The 18,034-nt window shown below is 41.9% G+C and overlaps 2 protein-coding genes across 6 annotated transcripts in view; one reads left to right on the top strand and one right to left on the bottom strand.

The window, feature by feature from the left end:
* rps2 (ribosomal protein S2) overlaps positions 1 to 18,034 on the top strand; it is a 371,318-nt gene that overhangs the window by 308,770 nt on the left and 44,514 nt on the right. The window lies entirely within an intron of this gene.
* tom1l2a (target of myb1 like 2 membrane trafficking protein a) lies at positions 564 to 17,987 on the bottom strand. 4 transcript variants are annotated; one of them, XM_075453245.1, is made up of 16 exons: positions 17,891 to 17,987; positions 14,400 to 14,484; positions 12,887 to 12,965; positions 11,456 to 11,605; positions 11,081 to 11,215; positions 10,842 to 10,985; positions 10,593 to 10,709; positions 9,534 to 9,667; positions 9,195 to 9,237; positions 8,092 to 8,263; positions 7,472 to 7,586; positions 6,794 to 6,869; positions 5,777 to 5,851; positions 3,818 to 3,877; positions 3,204 to 3,240; positions 564 to 3,126 (listed from the first exon to the last, which is right to left on the bottom strand). In XM_075453245.1, the coding sequence occupies exons 1-16, from the start codon at positions 17,940 to 17,942 to the stop codon at positions 2,981 to 2,983; spliced, it is 1,620 nt and encodes a 539-aa protein (XP_075309360.1). In that variant the 5' UTR covers positions 17,943 to 17,987; the 3' UTR covers positions 564 to 2,980. The 4 variants fall into 4 exon arrangements, with proteins under 4 accessions (XP_075309360.1, XP_075309362.1, XP_075309361.1 ...); XM_075453247.1 differs by having other exon boundaries at positions 17,895 to 17,965; XM_075453246.1 differs by lacking the exon at positions 5,777 to 5,851.

Below are 18,034 nucleotides of genomic sequence, written 5' to 3'. Positions count from 1 at the left end.
TTCTGCAAAATGCAATTAAAATCGCGAAGGAACTGAAAAACTGCAGTTGCTTAATATATTAATATTAATAGAATATAATGTTAATAATTTTCCAAATATCAATCATGAAATTAGAGATAAAAACAACAGCCCCACCCCCTAAATAACAGAAGCTAAAATATAACTATAATGGGAACAAACAAACTCATGAACACAGAAGAGGACTCCCACAAACGCTTGGAGAAATAGGTCAGTGACCTGATGTAGCACTGCAAAGATGATGTCAGTAGGGAGCTGAAATAACACTGAAAACCCTATATCGTTGGAAATGGGACGTGTGGTTATCAAGTATGTGTCCAACTCAGTTGTTCAGTTGTTTAGAATATGTGTGTTGATGTAAAATAGATGGGGTATCCATAAACAACCATACCATCGGAAGGGGAGGAGAGTGGGGGGGGGGCTCGTGGAACAATGAATGACCAGCACAGTGCAAGACTGAGTCTGGGTTGCATCAGCATGGGCATAAAAACGCAGGACCTTGTCACACAACATTTAACTGTCAAATAACCAAACAGAGCCATAAGTTAGAGGTCACACATTGCTAGTGTTTAATTGGGCAGTTACACAGGTGCTTAAAGGTCAAACACAAATCTGACCATACATAATGGCAGCAGACGGTACAACCTAACAGACATGGAATGCCCAAGAGCAGAAAACAAGTGTCCGTTCAATGTCCAAACTTTGACAATACATCCCGTCTCATCAATGTTAAAGACATCTGGAAACCACTTTCAGACATAAAGGAATACGTTTCGCAATTATCATGAAAACGAGTAACAAATAATAACATAAAAAAAATCTTAAAATGACACAGAAAACTGCTGAAGTTCTGTTTTAAAGTATCTCTGCTAACATTTTTAGACACCGTTTAACCTGCATGGTTTTAAAATTAATCTCCGAGTTACCTGGCAACCATATTACATCTACATAACCATGTGTAACAATACAGCATTAAAAAAAGTGAAGCTCAATGATAATACCTTTTAACTAATATATAGTTAAATGTTTATTATAGTCCTGGTTACAAAGACATAAATAAGTCAGTCAAGTTATTTTTGCATCTATGTTAACAATATTAACAAATATGTCCCTCTAATGGGAGGTCCATTCTGAAAACTGTTAATTCAGCAAATCTAAAGCATGATTAAGCTTTAACAATTCAGTGGGTGACTAAAACGGGCTGCCTCTGATTAACCAGGCTTTTTGTGACAAGTGGGCATAAAGATGAAAATCTTAAGTGCAGAGTAATGTTTAAATGAAGTGAAAAAAAAAAAAAAAAGCTGGGACGAATACTGAATTCCTCTTTGTCTCGGTGCAATTCTTTACGCACCAAAGGCAAAATGCAGTCCGAGTCACTTTGCTTAAATCAGTCAATCACAGAAATGCTTGCCAGCAGCTCCGATAAGAGCGAATTAATCACGAGAGTGAAAATATATTAATGAAAATGTGTCTTGGACTGCAATCAACATCAGAAAGACGAGTGCTGAAAGGATGCACGAACAACACGAATAAAATCAGGGGATGAAATATAACAAACATCTCTGTACTTAAGATTTCATTAGAAGCCAATAGGTGTTTAACCAAATACAGAAGCTACAGGTTGTTGTATTTTGAGGTATATAGATTATGTAGCATTGAGTGTGTAAATACATCATTTAAAAGGGCGCGTCACTGTAAGCTATATCTTCTGCCCTTCAGTCAATTGTGATGCCAGTGCTATTCATACTGATCTTTAAAACCTGTTGGGTTTTTTTTTTTTTTTTGGTCATCTCTTTCACGCCACTTCAAATATTCCTGAAAGTTTCTGTAATTACAAACTTGACGATCCACCTACCTGCTTCTACGCAAACGAGTGCTGCGGTTACACAGTTAGAAAAGTTATGTGCAAAGTGAAGTCATTCTTAAGATCACTTCCCATCCCCCTAGAAAAATAGTGACAATCTTCAAAACACAAAGGACAAAATACAGATTCGTTTTTGCATCAAAGTGCTCACACAACGTCGTAACAGGGGAAGGAGAATGTACATCAACGAGTAATGCTTATGGCTCACGAATGTCCCTACTCTTTGACAAGTTAAATCAAACACTAATTGGTCATTAAAGCCTTAATATTCTTTGGAATGGCTAAAAGTGTGTGCAGTTGTTCGAACTCTTCCCAGTTCTTTTGTTTTAGCTTTCCAGAAGATGCCTATAAGGAGTCTCTGACTAGTACGTTTTTGATGTTTTTTTTGTTTTTTTTTCTATAATTCCCTTTGGTTCGAGGAATGCTGGCATTACATAGTTTATCAATATTACAGGTGATGTTCCTGGTTAATAAAAGTAGCCTTCTGACATCTTTCTTTTCTCTGACAGGGTTTTCTGCAAACTTAGTTAGGATCTTTCCATTCCACACAAGCGTGCAGAAGCCTTAAATGGAGTATTTGTTGAGATTAACAAAAAATAAAATAAAATGCATGGATCAACCATAACCAAAGCTCTAGTACATAGTACAGATCAAACCATTAGAACAATAAATGCATAAATAAGCATTAGCTGAATGCAGTAGAAAATAACAGTATCATTTCAACCATGTGCTTCCATATTAACTCAATTCATGGACCTGCAGGGAAAATTTCCCATTCATCTCACAGTACTCTACCGCATTCTTAAACCCCATGTGACAAGTTAGGTTGTATCCATTTGGTCGAGCGTTACAAATGAGCTGCAAGGCTGCGAGTAGTACATCCCACGTTAACAGATTAATACATCCATTTATAGTATAACGCAACACAGTAGAGTGCGCAGTAAACATCTTTAACCTCTATGGGTTTTAGCAACACTGGCAAAATTACAACAAGGAAGAGGAGATCACTTGCTACGTCACTTCCAGTCAGCGGTGAAATGGGACTAGAAGGTCTGTTCTTGATAGAATACGTTTGGGGCCAAGAGTTCTCGGAGAACACTACAAGGCAAAGAGGGCATCCTCCGTCCTTGCTGCCTTCTTATGGGAACCACTTGGGACGCGAGCTGGGTGAGCTGGGTTAGTTCCAGGGGGCGATGGCACAGAGTCTACTGCCTTGGCCCGCTCTTCCAAGAACTTATCAAACTCTACAGGAAACAAAACGATTAGTCAAAAGCACGTCAGAAAAGGGACATGCGCACTTAACTGTAATCAGAGTCTGTACCTTCACTGGTCATCCCTTCCTCAGCAGCATCCCCTTTCTATGAAACAGGGAAGAAAGAAAAGAAAAACAAGAGCTAACATCATTCAAATATAGGATGAGAACGTAAACTCATCTTTTCAAAACACAGATATAACCCTTAGCGTACAGTAAGTAACATAATAAGTTGATAGAGTAGCTATACCCGGTGGTGACACGATGGCATTACGATGTTCACACTGAGGCAAAACCACACAAAGTGGCTCACAAAGGATCTGACAGTCATGCACTCTCCCGCACTTTTCAAAACAAGTAACCTTCTTGAGCAACTCCATAACTTCCACATGCATAACATAAAGAAGATCATGGCGGCTGTTTTCAGTCAATTACCATTAGCAATATGTTAGCGTGTGTAAGTCAGTCCTCATGACAACCTGTTTTGTCAGTCATTTATGGATTAGCTAAGAGTGCAGTGAAGAAAAGGATTTCAAGGTTGAAGGAGACTGAAGTCAAATGTGCGTAGTTACATGTAATAGATGGATGAGATGTGCTATCCAAGAGGAACAGAAAAAAAAATGGAGGATAGAGGAAAGAGAGAAAGAAGAACAGATATAACTTAAGGTATAAAAAAGTCTCACCACATCAGCACAGAGCCACTCCTCTATGTCATCCATGACAGAGGACTGCGATACGGGGATCTATGGAGCAAAGCCATGGACAAAACGAGGGAGGGGGGGGGGGTCACCAAAGCCACACGACATTAAGAAAACCAACCCCAAAAACAAAGATGCAACACACACATACAAAAATAACAAGAAGAGGAATCACCAAAGGCTCGGAGACAAAGATGATCAAAACAAAACAAAACAAAACAAAAAAAAGATCATTTGCTCCAAAGACACAGTCTCGACTCAACGATCTGCTCCTCAGTGCTGCTATGAGAGGACAGGAGCTCTCAGTTTGTGGATTGTTCTCATTAGTTCTGCAGTGCTGACATGGCTTAGCAGCTGCCGTCTAATGTCACGCAGCAGCGATAATTATTCCACATCATTAGTTAATTAGCAAATTGCTTGAACCTGATTAAGAGATTGATTGAATAGGAAAAGCTGAGAGCACAGGGACTGTCGAGAGGCACGGCAGTCCCGAGGCATATATACGCAAACCTGGAAAACACAAACACAAACGCACCACACACCACACACCAACAGGGCGCAGCAGAACATGAGCATCGCTGAATGGCGGGCGGTGACTGTGATGATGGAAGCCATGTCAGACTGGATGGTGTGTTTTTGTTCATGTATGTGTGAGGGCTAAACAATGAGGAGCGCGTCGCACTATACGTCACTGAAACAAAGGAACTTCTCCTGAGGATCCAGAAACAGTTCTTTAGGGCAGAAAAACCAATGTCACTTGCATGCTTTCCAGCTACAAGATCAAAACCAGGCTCCCGTGTGATGAAGCCAGGGTCGATATTTGATCTTGGCCTGATATCAGTTGATAACGGAGAACAATAAGCGTTTTCCTGTGGCCCTGTTTTTCACACTACAAAAACACAGGTGGGGTTTCCTTTTGAGATCAGTTTATGCAGTGAAAGAGCACGTCAGGAGGTAGGCCAAAGCAGAGGGGCAGTGAAGGCCGTTCACGAGTAGGAAAAGGAAAACCATGCAATTTTGGGATCAGGACGGAGAACATTGTTGGAAAGTGCACACAAAGATGTCCGTCCCCTTTATGACTCAAAGAAATGACACTGACGTGTTGTTTCATAGAGTTCAAAGCGTAATCACATACGTTGAAACATGTGGAGCATCGAGTCCCACTGGAAAACATTACATCTAGCATTTTATTTGTTAGTTGCTTTATTTCTTAGTGGTTAGTATTAGTAGTAACCCACCACGCCACAGCAAGCCACCATCAACTCATTCATCTTTTGTTCAACCTCAAAAACGTTGGAAATAGTACAAAAGCAGCAGATTTTCCATTTCTAAAAGCTCTAAATGCATTCGGTGGGTGGCAGGTCTGGACAAAAGGCTGGCCAGATAGCACCTGGAGTATTTTACAATAGAGACAAACCTCTGGAAACTTATGGTCCACATGGGACATAGTTTGGTTTGATCACAGTGCTGAAAAAAGGAAAGCCTTCGCTGAAAAAGAGGTTGTCTGGATGGCAGCCTAAGATATATGTTCATGTTGCCTTTGTAATATTTTCAGCTCAATGTCTTTGGTTACATTCAGCACAGTTTGGAATCAGGCTTGTTAGTGCATGACACCATATCTGCTCTCTTTAGTTGATGTGATTTTGCTGTGTAGCGGGAGTATTTCCTCTCTGTTGTTTTAGTGCATTATTGTAAAGAGACAAGGGAGCTGATGTAAGTTCCTTGTGGCCAATCAGGCTCATTATTAGATCCACAAATGGGTGGTATTAAGGTGAGCATTGGTATGAGGAAAGCGTCAAAACTTTGTTAAAAGGATTCCAGGACAGAGAAGTGAGATGAGGCAACAAATAGAAAGCAGCTCATGAGGATGATGGATGAAGCCAGAGGAGATGATGTTGGACATAAGGGAAGGGTAGGAGGACACACTGTGGATAGAGTCCTCACCATTCCTTGGGTAATAAGCCAGCTGTCTATGGGCAGCTCCTGATCTGCTGGGTTATCATCCCCTTTTACCCTCAGCTGAATCAACAACAGAATAACACCTTACACAAGAGAAGAAAGGCCCAACCACAGCATAGCACACAGTGCAGAGAAAGAAGACAGAGGAGAAGTCAAATGTGCAAAAGACGACCGTCATTGGAAAAGGATTTTTTTTTTTAAAGAAAAAAGAAGAGAACATGAGAAAATAAAGAAAGATCATTCCATAAAAAATGAAGGTAAGGAAAACAAAGTGGGAAAAAGAAGAGAATGAATTTTGTATCTGGAAAATTACTAAAGAAGAACTAAGTCTCCTAGCGTGTTTCAATGCGTTATCATCAGTGTGTGTGTGTGTGTGTGTGTGTGTGTTTGGGAGGTGGTTCGGATTTCATACCGTTTGTGTGGCGAGTGATAAAAAAAAAAAAAAAACTGGAAAATATATCACAATGTGTGCTCAGAGAGAGTGACTGGAAGATCTTACTGAATTTGACTAATTATGAGAGCTAATTGTCAATAAGTTTCCTGCTTCTTTTTTTTTTCTTCTTTTTAAATCAACCTCAATTCATGCTTATATAGTAAACGACTGGAAGAACTACAGCAATCAATATTCAAAAAGGGACTTTAACATGTCACATGCACCAATTTAGACAGATTTGTACAGAGTTTCTGTACTTATTCTATTAATTCTTAATTCTTTTCCATGCTTATTACTTGATTACACACACACACACACACACACACACACACACCCTCGCAATCTTGATATAATCAACACACAAGACTACACCTTTCTGTTTGGTGCAAGCATCCCTGCGCACAGAACAATGTCAGAGTAGAAGATACAGTATAACAAACCATCACATGCTAAGAGTGACCAGGGCAAATTTGTACGAAGAGGCTCGTCGCCCATGTAAAGAGCACAGACCCCTAAGGTCACAGATGGCAACTTTAACTGCTTTAAACTATATGCTTCAGTGTACTCACCCCTCCAGTGTTCTGTTGCCTGACATCCAAAGCTGAGGCCAGGCCACCTAGAGCCTGGGGATCTTCATATTTTACACTGCGCACCAAAACCAAATACATCACAGTTAACACCTGGCACTGACATTAAATTAGAAACACAAAGAAAGCAGACATAGAAAAAGTTCCGCTCTTTTTAATCATTCGTGATAAGAGTGACAGTAAATGGCATTTCCATTCATACCAGTTTTTAATAATTTATCAAAAGTGGGGGTTTTTTAGGTTTTTTTAAGAAATGTAGAAATCCATAATTAAAAAAACATCTGCAGCTTCATTCAAACTGGTGATGATGCTTCAATTATATAAAACGTTACGAGTCCTTGTGGCAGGGAACAAAATAAATACACTCCTCCTTTTCAAAATTTGCACAAGCAAATAACATTCATCTGGTAATTTTAGTATTGCAGAAGACACAAGAGAAAATGTTGCTCTACAAAGATGGATTAAGATTAGTGGGCAGAGGATAGATCATAAGGAAACTATAAAAGTGTAAACTGAGCATCATGAAACAAAGAGAAAGAGAGCCCTCAGGGTGGATTTCACTTTAAATATTAAAAAGTGGTTATGAATAGCTATTTGACTCTTATAAAACGTACCTTGAATAATACCACGAGAGGATTTGGAAATTAAATCTAGACCTACTTCTTGCGCTGCTCAGCCAGAGAGCTGCTCCTGGTCTGGGCAAACATGTCAAAGTCATCCTTGTTGTGGCCCGATAGAGACGACAGGGTGCCGCTCACGCTCTCTGAACCTACATCTGGAGGAGAGCAGAAGCAAAGGAGGAACAAGGAGAGATGGTGAATGAAGCGCAGACTTTAAATCTTTAAAAGCAAACAAACTGGCGCTTCTTTACAGCACTGTGTGCGGCACAAAATACAAGCAGCAATGCATATAAGCTTGAACTTAAATACTTGAGGGTGAAGAGACTCATCAAGATCAACAGGAGAGCTGGATGTGGAAGGAAAGATATTCTAGCAATGAGTTGTGTTACTGCACTTTGACCACATTAAGCTGCTCCTCCAATCCAGATCTGCAGATCTGTGAGACTGACTGTAACATACAGTAGGTAGAAAATGGAAGCAGTGAGTTACGTTCAAGTGTGGCTGTCCTGAAAATAATGTTTTCATATTTAAAAGAGGTGCAAACTTGTTCCCCCCCCCCCCCCCCAAATCAATTACACACTGATCGACCTGAGACTGGGCAAAGTGTTAATGGTCTGGGGTACGAGCAACAAAAATAGTTTCAACAGCTTTTATTCTTACCAAGATTAGCTAGTGCCGTGGATAGCGAGGCTGTCGCAGAGTTGTGAGCTGGGGAAGCTGTGGCCCCGGCAGCAGAGCTGGCTGTAGGGCTGGATACAGTCCTGGGTGTGACTACAGCAGGGGAGCCTGGGCCCAGGTCTATTAGGTTGTCCTCTGTGGCTTCAGTTAACATCTGAGAATGAAACGGAGAGGAAAAGAGACGACAAATATAGTGCAGGGGCATTATGAGGTAGTATAAAGGTTTTGCTTGAGGAATGAATGTACCAATGCAGCCATAAAATACACATTAGAGAAGTTTATACTTCTGATGAGGAAAATTAAATCAGAGCGTTTGCACTTTGTTTTACAGACGTAACACACACAGATATCCTACAGGACTAACTACACAATTTGAGACAACATCATGGTCAGCATTTATGGATTGGGGGCATAGGGGCAGCACTGGGAGTTGGATAAACACAGTGACAGATGTGTGAAAGTCACACATAAGAAGAGGAGGGAAAAATGCAAATACAACTAGTTTCCCAGGGCGTTACTGATGTAGACACATCATGTTAGTCTAACTCTAAATTAGCACTCATGCTAACATTTGTCACATTTGTTTATTCCAGTACAGAGGCTGGGATAGAACAGGGTACTGGTGTCATACTTGCCTCCGTCAGCTAGCCACAACACAAACAGATAGAGCACACAGACAGATCAATAAAATGCAAACACAACCTGCCATGTGGGATGTAGCGAGAGATGTTTCAGTTCTCTGGCACACATACACTTTATATAGCACATTCAAAGTGCCTGACTTGTCCAGTTTTACAAAGCAGAACCTAAATGTTGTGACTGTTTGTGTGTGGAAAAAGGGAAAAAAGCTAAAGTTAATAGTGATTTTTGGTTGGGATACTAAATTACCCTTATTTAAGTTTGACACTTCCCTCACAAAATCCTAAACACCCAACAACCTGGGTGTATTAATGTTTAAAACTGGATTTCATAAACAAGTGTAAAGTGAACTTAAAACAAGCAATTCCTGAAGATAATACTGGGGTGTTTGGCTGGTGTTTTTTTTTTTTTTTTTTACATGCAGAGCATCTGTCGATGGTACTCACCCCATTGTTCCGTGCTGCCCTGCCTGACCTGTACCTCTCATACCTGTGAGAATTAAACCAAATGAAAGACATTTTAGCAACTTTAGAATCGCAGAAAGCTTTACTCTGTGATGTTTGAACTTGCTCGAAATGGAATCTGTGTCATCCATGCAGAGCATGTTTGCTCAAAAACTGTTTTATCTTATCTACTTACAGCGAGCATGATAGAATCTATTTTGGCGTTTCATCTATAAAGCCGTGCTTTGATACTCTTTTTGTGTGGACCTTGACGAAAACAGGCACGCCCTCTCCGCCCCTCGCTGTGCTTGATAAAAATCAAGTTTGACCGACTGGACGCACCTCTCATATCGAAGGAAAATATTGTTGAGGTCATCGTTGACGTGGAGCAGCTCCTCGGTCACTTCCTCGTTGGAAACGCGAGAGATCAGCTCAACAACTCTCTGCTGCATCGCCCTGCATGTTCTGTTCAGCTCCTGGAAAGATGCGAACACCAACGGATTCATCGACAGTTAAAAAGACAGACGGTGAAAAAGGAAGCGGCGAGGATATGTACTAACAGACGCACACAAAACCGTCCACTAATTATTCAACTAGTGCTCCAGAAGCATTGCATTGTGTCATACACGTTGCGTTTTATGCTGCTCTTTTGTAAGCATAGTCTGCATTTAAGAAAATCAAATGTGCAACAAACGAACCAAATGTGTATTTAACTGGTGAATCAGAGCTGAGCAAGCCAAAAGCATTTGCTCAAGCACATTATGTTTAAGCTCATTATGGAGAAGCTAGAAATAGAAGCAACAAGTCATAAAAGGCTCCACATAACAGTTACAACTGGCACTGGTTCCTCAGCACCAAGCCAGATCCTCGGGGTGACACAAATACCTGAGTGGATTTGGCCTGAGGAGATTAAACGCTACATGGGTTTCGACACTGGCTGATTTCCAGTTCCACAGATTTTATCAGAGCCCCTCTGTCTCACAGCTATTGATAAGTTGGGAAAGAAAACTTAACATGCCGCTCCCCCTAGTGGCTCCAAAGAGCTACAACGCTTGACAGCTGGGACGTCACGCTGAGAGCATTTGGCTTCCTGGATGAGCATCTTTGGTGGGGAGACGCATTGAAAAAAAAGAGTATTCTGCATGAGCCTACATTCAGTTTTACGTTAAAGTTGTATGTAAACAGGTTGCTTGTACAATCCTCCCTTCACAGAAATAAAGAGAATCCAATGCTTTTGCCTCAAATTCTCTTCTAATTTGTAAATGCTTTAAAGCATCAGGAAACGTGAAACCCAAATTGGTTAAACAAACTAAATCATTCTCGTGTCAGTAGCTATGACAGCTATAAACTCAAAGTCGTGTCCAACATACCACAAGCGACCTAAAAGTGTATTCGTCTAACCTGAAGCAGCTCCAGGTCAGAGACATCTTCCTGACCAGGGACCATCTCAGTTAGCATCTCCGACATGACTTTAATGTTTCCTCTCACGACGTCCAGCTCACTCCGCAGCCGGGCAATCTGAAAGCACGCCAGGTTGATCAAAAACATGACAGGACATAAAACATCGAGAATCTGCTCTCATTTTCACAGCTTGACTGCAAAACACTGGATAAGAGCAGCTTTAATGACGCTGCTTTCAGTGCCCCTCACCTGTTCGGGGGTGGCTGTGAAGGGGCTGGGCACAGCAGGGGTCTGTGTGGGGGCGGGTGCAGGTGGGGCGGGCTTTGGAATTCCAGCGGCAGCTGAAGCAGGAGCGAGGTACTTGATCATGGCCGGGTCCACCTCTGGTGTACCCTGCAATAAAAAAAAAAATAGAAATTTAAAAATCTGTAGGACGCATTTTTGTGTATGTTACTGCTAATACCGTGCCTGCGTTTATTTCTGCTTACTCTCTGCGGTGTGTGAATGGGAGACAATGCATCCAGGTCTGCCATTGGAAACTCAATGCCCTTCCTCTTCAGTTCCTCGTAAATATGGACCACTCCGGTCAAATCAGGACTACTCCTGAAGGCATCAGCCCAGGACTGTCACAATACATAAAAGGAAATCAGGCACATGTCATATACCATTGTTGATAAGCACTAGAAAGAGAAAAATAAATTAGAACCAAAGAATAAAACAAGCCTTTTGTTTGTGGGCTGTATGATGTATGATACAGTTCCAGGTAGAATAATGCTCACGGACTTCTCGGGTTAGTGTTAAACGAGAGAAAGATCAGAAAATAATACCGTTAATAAACACTGGAAAAGAGAAAGCTCCCTCACCTGTATGAGAGACAGCACTTTGTCTTGCACGATGGTGGGAGGGTTGGCTTTGGGGGAGATGATTTTGACCATAACTCCATCGATGAAATCTCTGTTGGCCACCTGGAAGTGAAACCTGTGTCCGCAGTTTTTCACACACGTCTCCAATACCTGCAGAAAGGCAGAGGATTACACGGAGGCGCCCGACAAAGGAAAAGCTGAAGAAAAGGAAGAGGTACGCCAGCATTCAGTTGGCATCTCAGTCAATTCACCATTTTATTTCTTATTTTTCATTCTGTGACCTAAAGCTTGTAAGGGAGATCAGAAGGGGTGTGCTTTCTTTGTGTTAGCTGGTTTGACAAACCCTAAAGCTTGAATCGGAGGTAAGGGTGCAACAAAGTGACTGCAAGAACACAAAGGAGGACTGCAATCAGAAAATTGCCCGTTGTGCAAAGTAGTGAGTTTAACATATGCTTATGCTGTTAATGCCTATGCACAAATATACTGCAGCCCATAATGCATTATCGAGTGAAACAGAGAGTTTTGGTTAAAAGGGTTGATTTTTAGTGAAGGTCACCAACAATGTTAACCGATTAACTGCTGGAAAGACCCCGTTGTTTTATGATCACATTCGGTGATTAAACACCATTTGACTGTCTAAATGAATGACCAACTTTTGACATGACAGTTGAATTAGTAAATGCTGCCATTTGTATGACTATCAGATGTTTATTCAACATCAATTCAAGCACTTTCAGTCTGGTTATAAGGTCAGCCATCAGCAAAGATTAAACGCCTCGGCCTGATGACACTGAAATGTTGTTTGAGTCGGATTTCGCCGTGTGGGATGCAATCAGGAGAAGAATCGGCGTAATGACAGCGCTTCTCCCAGACAACTTAATCCCCAACTCTGAAGACATAAACGGCTCCTGTGTTCAGTGGACGTTACCGCGGCCGCTTTAAAAGAGAGCCGCTCTCCTGTTACTGAAAAGTCGGACTTTATGCTCAACATACCTCACTAAGCCATCAATCTGGCTTAGTAGTCTGACAATGCCATTTTCCAAAGCCCTTTCACCCCCCTCATGTTTCCAAAGAAATCTGTAGATTTAAAACTGTTCTTTCTGCCACAGTTTGGTTGTTGATCATTTATATCTGTTTTTGGGTTGCTGGTTTGGCTTTGCTGTCCCCATTCATACCTTCTTCAAAGTGAAATATACATTTTAAAGTAGCCACGGGATCTCCTTGTGTTCTTCATTCGGGGATGTTAGGGGCTTTTAACTGGCAGAGCTATCAAAGATGTAGAGGCATGTGAGCACAGCTTAAAGGAAATGGCTGCTGTAAACAAAATGAAAGACGTGGCTTCCTCCATACGGGGGCTCGGAGATATTTGTTATATAATGCCCACTGATATATTTGGTAAATTCATTGGCAGTGGAATGACTAACTTCTTACCGTTAGTGCCAGCATAATCTCTCTGTAGTTCTTGTTCCCAGTCAGTCTCTTCTTCAGTGCCCGCATGGCATCTTTCGGCCTGGAGACAAACAACAACAACAAAAACAAAAAAGGTTCCAGCTTCACTCACGACACCTGCTGAGAACAAGCATTTCCTCAAACTCTTTTCGGTGCCACCAAAACAGATGCCAGTCTGTGCTGTCAGAGGAACCGTTTGACGGAGTCAAAGAAGCACCGTCCCACCATCTGGGTCTCTCTTTTCTTTCAGCGTGACTAAAGAACGCCTCTCCCAGAGCAAGATCAAAGCTGTCCATGCATGAAGAGTTTAGCGTGGCTTTCTGCCTAATGCTCCTCATTTCTTCACTGCAGAAGAGACGTAATGAGCTTTTATCAGCTCCTATGAGTGTTTTTACGGTACAGCTACTAAGCGAGGCTGCTGAAACAGAGAGAGATGGGTGAAGGCTGAGAATAAAAACTCTCTGCAAACATAAGGTGCGCGAGTGACTTTTCTTTGTGGATATAACGGCTCTCTGATTCTTTGCCACAGTTGCCTTTTGTTTGGGTGGTACATCTGTTTTGCTTGATCTCGTTTCAGTACACACCATCTGCTGTCACACTTGTAAAAAATAGGATAGCTGATGATCTGGCAGCACACCGAATCATGCACTTTCCAATCTCACAAGAGAGGCTTTGAGCAGATGCAGACTCTCCCGAGATTCAAACCACACATTGTCTGTCTTACGAAACATCACGAACGCGTGAAGTTTTGTCTTCGTCCGTGCTCGCAGAGTCTGCGTCTTTGTTTCCGAGAGCAGCGTGTGCCGCACATCGAGACAATGAGCGCATGTAGGCATGAGGAATGTGAAAGAGAGGCACAAGGGAAAAAGAAAGACTCCAGAAAACCATTTTACATACACTCAAACATCCCTTTTTAACATTTACCATGACGCCTGATGACCATACTTAACTACACTTTTACCATAAGTGAATGCCGAGATCAGATGATTAATATCATTTTCTATTTTTTTTTTATTTTTTTTTTGCACGTTAATCCTGAGTTACCAATGCAGGGAGCCGAAAAAGGTTTATTAAAAGTTTATTTCACAACTGCTTAGGTCCAAAGAAAATGTACATTTCATTATTGAATGCTCACAATAACAATTATTGCTCTAATAAGAGCAATAAAGAAAATACAAGTCTAAAGGTTTTACAGCCTTACACAACACTGTAGGAGGCTGATGCAAGATTTGAATTCATTCATTCATTCATTCAGTCAGTGACACCTTGGGAAAACAAAAGGCTTAGTGTGCTGTGGTGTCTGCCAGAAAGTCACAGTCGCCAGTGTATTATTTGCTTGAGTCCCTCCGTCAGCAAGTGCGATAAGACAATAAGAGTTCTATTGCAAACTGCTGTGAGACCAGCAGTGCTTTTGGGCATAATAACACCCTCACTAATCCTACAGAATGATGATAAGACTAATTATAACCCAGAAAATTATTAATTTCCTGCTCACCCCTCATCTGTTTCATTTATGATATCGCAGATCTCCATGTTTAGTGTCCAGTCCTCATTCTGGAGGCCTCCGTCTGTGGCTCTCTCTGGAGAAAAACACAAAGAGTTCAACCAGAAGCTTAATTATATTGTACTTCATTATTTTAGGTTTCTTTATTGCTCTTTTTAGTACAAAGATAAGGTTCGACATTGAGATTTTCCCTTGGCTTGAATACGGGTCCTGTGATGCAGAAAGCGACCAAAAATAAAAACCAAATAATTCCACCTGTGGAGAGAAAACACACAACATTCTTCATATACATCCGATTTAGTTCTGTAAAGCACAACATTCAGCAACTGATGTACAAGTGTCCGAGTGGCAAGTGAGCTCTGGTTACTCGATAATGCAGCCCAAAAGTGTGGCTGGCGCTACAGTAGATTTCAGTTTTGATACCTGATGCCATGTTTGCAGCCTCAGCACTTGGTACTGTACCCTTCTTATGTCCTTCTCTTCACACTTAAAGAGGTCACATCGTACTTTTTCTGGGGTTTGTCCCTTTCATCTGGAGTGTAACAACGTTTTGTGCACGCCTGCACATTCAAAAAGCCCACAGTGCATATCTAAGAATATTATTCTCTTCCCTTATAGACGCTGCTCCTGAACGGCCTGAAATGCCTCGTTTATAGTCCGGGAAATAGATTAATCAACCAAACTGTTTTAAGTCGTAGCAGAAAACGCTGAGTTGACACATACCATGAGGAGAAGGAAGGCGATGAGGACGGTTTTAAGGCCTTTAAAGCAAAAACAGAGCCATTTTTAAAACACCATGTGGGTTCATTGTTGAAGTTGCAAAAGCGAGTAAATAAGCTTTATGCTATTTTGAAGTTCCCTTTTTGAGATGCGGACAGTCTGTGTGAACAAGATTTATTAATAGCCTGAGTGGACACTAATCTCTGTCAGAAGGATTTGGATGAGGTCTCAGCCAAGGATCAGGAGACAGGTGAGACAGCCACAATTATTCATTTACTTTCACTTTCACATCGCCGTCTGCAGGTCTTGCACGAAACTGTCCCGTTTTAAGAAATAATCACCCACCATCTGCTCCGCTGGTGCTTCTGATGAATTACCAGAAAGAAGCAGACATTCAGCTGGAAGGTGGCAAGCCAAAATGTCAGGACAAAGTGACACTGACTGTGTGTTTGATGCAGCTGTTCAGCCATTACTGCTAGAACAGCCTGAAACAAAAACCACAGCGAGGTGATCTCCCCTTCACACTCAACTCTATCATTTAATAGCTTTTTGGCTCCAGGCAAGATGTAAGAGGATCCAGACCGTGAGAGGCCACAGTGATGAGCTGACGCCCGAGCCCTCACTGTTCCTCGCTCCATCTCTTTCTTTCCCTTCTCTCCTGCAGGTCCATCCATCATGTGTATGGATGCTGCCTTCTTTAAGTGAGACTTGCAGAATTAAAAAATTAAAAAAGAGAGAGAGAGCTTTACCACTGGAGAAAGCCATGACTGAGTCTCAATAAATTCTCACTATATCGATTTTTTGAGCAGGGACAGGAGGAGCTCTCCTACCCGAGGCGCAGAGGCCCTGAGCAGGCTGTCACACACAGACCAAAGGCCTCTCACTTAGCCATGGTCCTAAATTTCGTGACTCACTACAGTGGACTTTTTCATGCTCTACTTCACTCTCTAATCGACTTTTCAAACAGATTGGGCATCCACGTAGAGAGGGTTCTTTTTTTTTCTTTGCGTTTCCCCATCTGCAAACGCATTTCCCTACAAAAAGCCCTTGGATTACAAGCTGTAGCCGTGTCTGACTTGGGTGTTAAACTGGTAGCATATAGAACATGAGTCGGGAAGAATTAACCATTGTCTTCTTCTTTTGCAATGTCCCATGTAATCTCCTCAAGTGGATTGTCATGTCAAGGCAGGGCAGAGCACAAGTGACGGAGGAGGAGGAAAGAGGAGGAAATAACGTGTCAAATGTGCTGGAATGACATTGAAAAACTGCATATGGAACAAAGTGTGTTCATTCGTGATGGTGGTGTGTCATCTACCCACACCCGTTATCCACCCAAAGGTCCTGGGAATTGACACCACACAAGAGAAGCTAGTCCATCACGTGGCTTTAACAGAGCAAAGCTGTGCCATGCACTTGCCAACAAAGCCACAAAGTCCCTCCCTGGCCTATCAGGCTTCAATGTGGACTTCTAAGCCTCTTCATTTCTCTATTCTTAAATATTTCTTAACATGTGCAAATTTAATTCTCTTCAACTTGCCCAAGTAATAACAAAACTTTGGCACCAGCTGCTAGCCAAACGTTGGTCACCTGACTTTGTAAAATGGTTGCAAATTCTACTTATATGCTAGGCTCGTGTGCATAGAGTTTGACACACATCCCCTCTCCTTTCCTCTCTTCTTATTGGGTCAGGTAAGGTGATCCTTTAGCCCTGCCTGATGGGTACACAGCACTGTCAATGCAACAGACAGCTGGTTACAGCCCCACACAGTGCAGGAACACCACAGCAGAGAGCTGGCGGGGGATACAGACAGCTCTGTGAAATGCTGAAATCCAAGATGTGCTGCATGCAACCTGCTGTATAACCTAGACGGATGCCTGTAGGTTAGAACACTAGAAGCATTGCTCCTGGTGATCTTGAGGTCTTCCTTCTGATTTTTGTATGTAGAAAGTGACAAACCAACAGGTTTAGAACACAGTTAAGTCTGATATTCAACAAATCTTGAGGGACTTTTACAACACTCTCTGTCAACAGGAACAGAGCAGCAATGACGCTGTGAAGCAGTGCAGCGTCCTGTAATGTTCCACTACAATGAAAGGGAAGCTCTGTAAAAGGAAAAGTATGTCCCTGCTCCCAGAATACACTTTTACATAAAGGCGCTCTCTTTTGCATCGTTACCCAGTGATTATGACATTAAGACAGCACCGATGACAACTGGCCTGAATCGGGTGTTCTGTGAAATAGTTTTGCAAAATAAAAAGCTGCAAGCTGTAAATACAGATGCAACCACAACAAAAGGACGTGGCACGCTTTTCCTCCAAAGGAAGAGCAAACATCAGAGTAGAGAACTTAGAGAATTCAAAATGAACAGCAACTGGGCTGACCAGGTTAATTTGGTCAACTATTGTTCAGGGACTGAGGGAAATCATAAATCTCGCAAGTGCTCCGACAGCCACGTCACTACACTTGCCATCAAAAGCCCAGTGATTTAATTTGTTTAAAACCGCATGACACTGGCAACACAAATACATGTGTTGTGCGATCTGGCATAAGGCACTTGGGATTGTAGCGGACTAAGTTAGGGAGGTTACCCGGCTAACATTAGCTGAGAGCTCATTCCGAGCTGATGACGTTTGCAAGGAAAATGCCAACTAGCTCGCTTTTTCCTCAATTCAAACTGTTCACACTCGTTGAAAATTCTCAAGATTTTGTCTAGTGCAGGAAGCAGCACTTCTCTTATTAATAATCTCAATGCTTGACGTACCTACACATTGGCCCACGGGAGTGCTGTACGGATTTCCAAGCAAGAACTCCATTTTGACAACAAACGATCCGCTTCGAAATGACAGAGGCTGAGGCCCAGAGGCAGTGCCGTTAAGCCCCGCCCATTGATTAATCCTATTGGACG

The sequence above is a fragment of the Odontesthes bonariensis genome, chromosome 21 (assembly GCF_027942865.1).
Source record: "Odontesthes bonariensis isolate fOdoBon6 chromosome 21, fOdoBon6.hap1, whole genome shotgun sequence".
Taxonomy (NCBI): Eukaryota; Metazoa; Chordata; class Actinopteri; order Atheriniformes; family Atherinopsidae; genus Odontesthes; species Odontesthes bonariensis.
Note: the sequence above shows the minus strand (reverse complement) of the source record. Positions and strands in the feature narration are given on the sequence as shown.